Genomic DNA, 2,706 nt, shown 5'->3' on the forward strand with positions numbered 1-2,706 from the left:
ATGGCACGCTCGCATGGTCTCGCCGTAGCGACCCTCGTCCTCCGTATCTTCGCACTAGCTCTCCTTGTAGCTTCTATTGTACTCATAGCGACAGCTAAAATCTATCAACCTTTCAACCCATCTTTGGTAGCCCCTCCCAACTTCACCTTCCAGGACAGGTATGCGTACCAGTATCTGCTGTCTGCTGGTGTCATCGGATGCGCGTACACGATGCTGGCCCTTGTGTTCGCGGCGATCAACGTCGCCCGGCGGAAGATGGTCCGAGGCAGCGAGGGTGTCTTCTTCATTTGTGCTGACGCTGTAAGTATATTGCGCATCCTCGATCAGCTTTCTATCTAGAAGATTGCATCCGCGTCACTACTATCTCTGGTTAGAAATACACTTGCACTAATTGTTTTGTTACCTAGGTATGTGCTGTTATAATCGCAACGGGAGCAGCGGCGGGCTTGGGTGTCGCGGTTCAATACCAGGAGATCAACCAGGGATTTCTCGATTCACCTGCAGGTGCAGACTATAAGAAATTCTATGACCAGGTCGACGCTTCGTGCGCCTTGCTATTGGTGGCTGCCCTCTGCACGTTGTTCATCATCGGAAATTCCGCTTACTCACTAGCCAATTGAAGTAGCAACACTCTTTTTGTTGGACGAGAACGAGACACTACTACTATTTTTGTTGAAGTAGCAACAGTCGCTAGCAATATCGGAGGGAGTATATTTTTTAGTCTCGGAGATGGGCATCATATTTTGTGCAGTTTTTTTTTCCGATAAAGGATGTTTTATTACTCAAAAGTTTTAAGCATTACACCCGATCTCTGAATAGTTAGGATGCATACATCGGTCCAAGATTCAAACAAACCAAAGAGAAGTTACACGCGATCGTAAACGAAAAAGATAGGCAAGCTAGGCTGTAGGAGGCAAAATCCTGCGGTTATGCAGCCACACATGTTGGTTAATAAACTTCTTGGTCGTTTTCTCTAACCGTGTAGACATCTCCGTAAAAAGATCGCGGTCCTCTAAGCGCTGAAGCGACGATCATAAACGGAGCAAAAGCATACACCGGTAGATGACTTGCATAAGAGAAGAATTTTTATTGTCAAAATTCTTGTCATTTCTATATAGCCAAAGCGACCATATAACAGCAATCGCTCTCACTCTGATAAGAATCTTAAACCTAGCATCCACCCCATTTAGTCAATTACAAAAAAAATTACAATAATTCTCGGAGGGTATACGGTAGAACCTATCTGAATGAATGACCATATAGACCTGTCGAATCGATATTGGAAGAAAAGATGTTTTATTGTCTCCTCTTGGTGAAAGAAAACACTATTCGTACAACCATACGAATTATGTTTTGCAAGCCTATCTTTAGTAAGAATAACTCCACCACGAAGGTACCATGCAAAATCATTAATTTTCAATGGTATCTTCATCTTCCAAATAGATTTATTATTTAAAACCGGCTGAATTGGTTCGATTAAAACATTATACATGGATCCAACCAAGAATAGCCCGTTCTTGGTAAGGCCCAACTGAACTCATATCATGTAACACTGGACTGAAGATAACCTTTGTAGTAGCTCATTTCAAGAAGCCATAGTAAGATCAGGTCTGAACATCATAGATGGAGGAGATGTTTCCATCACCTTATGTAAGGTATCACTTTTATGACGTACAATATTGTACAAGGCTGGATATTGTTCTCGAATGGTGGCTACTCCCAACCATTTATCCTCCCATAACCTTATCTCAGACCCATCCCTAATGAAAATGAACCATGTGGGAGGAAGTACATCTTAGTTGCCATAATACCAACCTAAAAATGTGAATCCCTAGGTTTGTAGATAATCCGAGAGATCGCTTTTGAGCCAGCATAATTCCTCCGCAACAAGTTCTGTCATACGCCATCCTCAGTTAATTAACAATCGAGCCAGGCATTTTCCTAGCAATGCTCTACTTTTAGCGTCTAGATCGTGAACACCAAGTCCACCTTGATCTTTTGGACGGCAAACAACACTTCATTTTGTCAAACGATATTTTTTCTTCTCACTATCTCTTTGCCAAAAAAATCTTGATCGGAAAAAATCTAACCTATGCAAGACTCCTTTAGGCAACTGGAATAAAAAAATCATATACAATACCATATTTGTGAGTACCGCATTTCTGAGAACTAATCTTCCACCTAGAGACAGTAATTTTCCTTTCCAGCTACTAAGTTGTTTCTGTAGTCTTTCCTCGACAAGTTTCCATTCAACAAGCGTGAGCCGCTGGTGATGAATCGGAATTCCCAAATAGCTAATTGGAAAACTACCCAACCCACATCCAAAGAGTTTGGCATATAGGTCCGCGTCGTCTTGGGCCTCGCCAAAATAGAACAATTCACTTATATCAAAATTAATTTTGAGACGTGACAATTGATCAAACGCATATAAAATCAATTTCAGGTTATTATCTTTTTCCAGGTCGTGATCCATAAAAAGGATTGTGTCATCGGTATACTCAAGAATCGATAACCCCCATCAACCAGATGAGGGACCACTCTTTCAATCTGACCATCAAATTTAGCATACTCAATTAAAATAGCCAGCATGTCCGTCACAATGTTAAATAACATTGGAGATAGGAGATTACCTTGCCTCAAACCTTTTTTTTTTGTTTGAAAGTATCTACCAACGGTGTCATTGACCTTGATGGAACACTTCTTGCA

At 41.4% G+C, this 2,706-nt stretch overlaps 1 protein-coding gene across 1 annotated transcript; it reads left to right on the top strand.

Moving 5' to 3' along the window:
• LOC127348016 (CASP-like protein 4D1) lies at positions 1–620 on the top strand. The gene is made up of 2 exons (XM_051374133.1): positions 1–300; positions 408–620. Exons 1-2 carry the CDS (start codon positions 1–3, stop codon positions 618–620), a joined length of 513 nt encoding a protein of 170 aa, XP_051230093.1.
• Positions 621–2,706: the final 2,086 nt, after the last annotated feature.

This window comes from Lolium perenne, chromosome 4, assembly GCF_019359855.2.
Source record: "Lolium perenne isolate Kyuss_39 chromosome 4, Kyuss_2.0, whole genome shotgun sequence".
In the NCBI taxonomy this organism is placed as follows: Eukaryota; Viridiplantae; Streptophyta; class Magnoliopsida; order Poales; family Poaceae; genus Lolium; species Lolium perenne.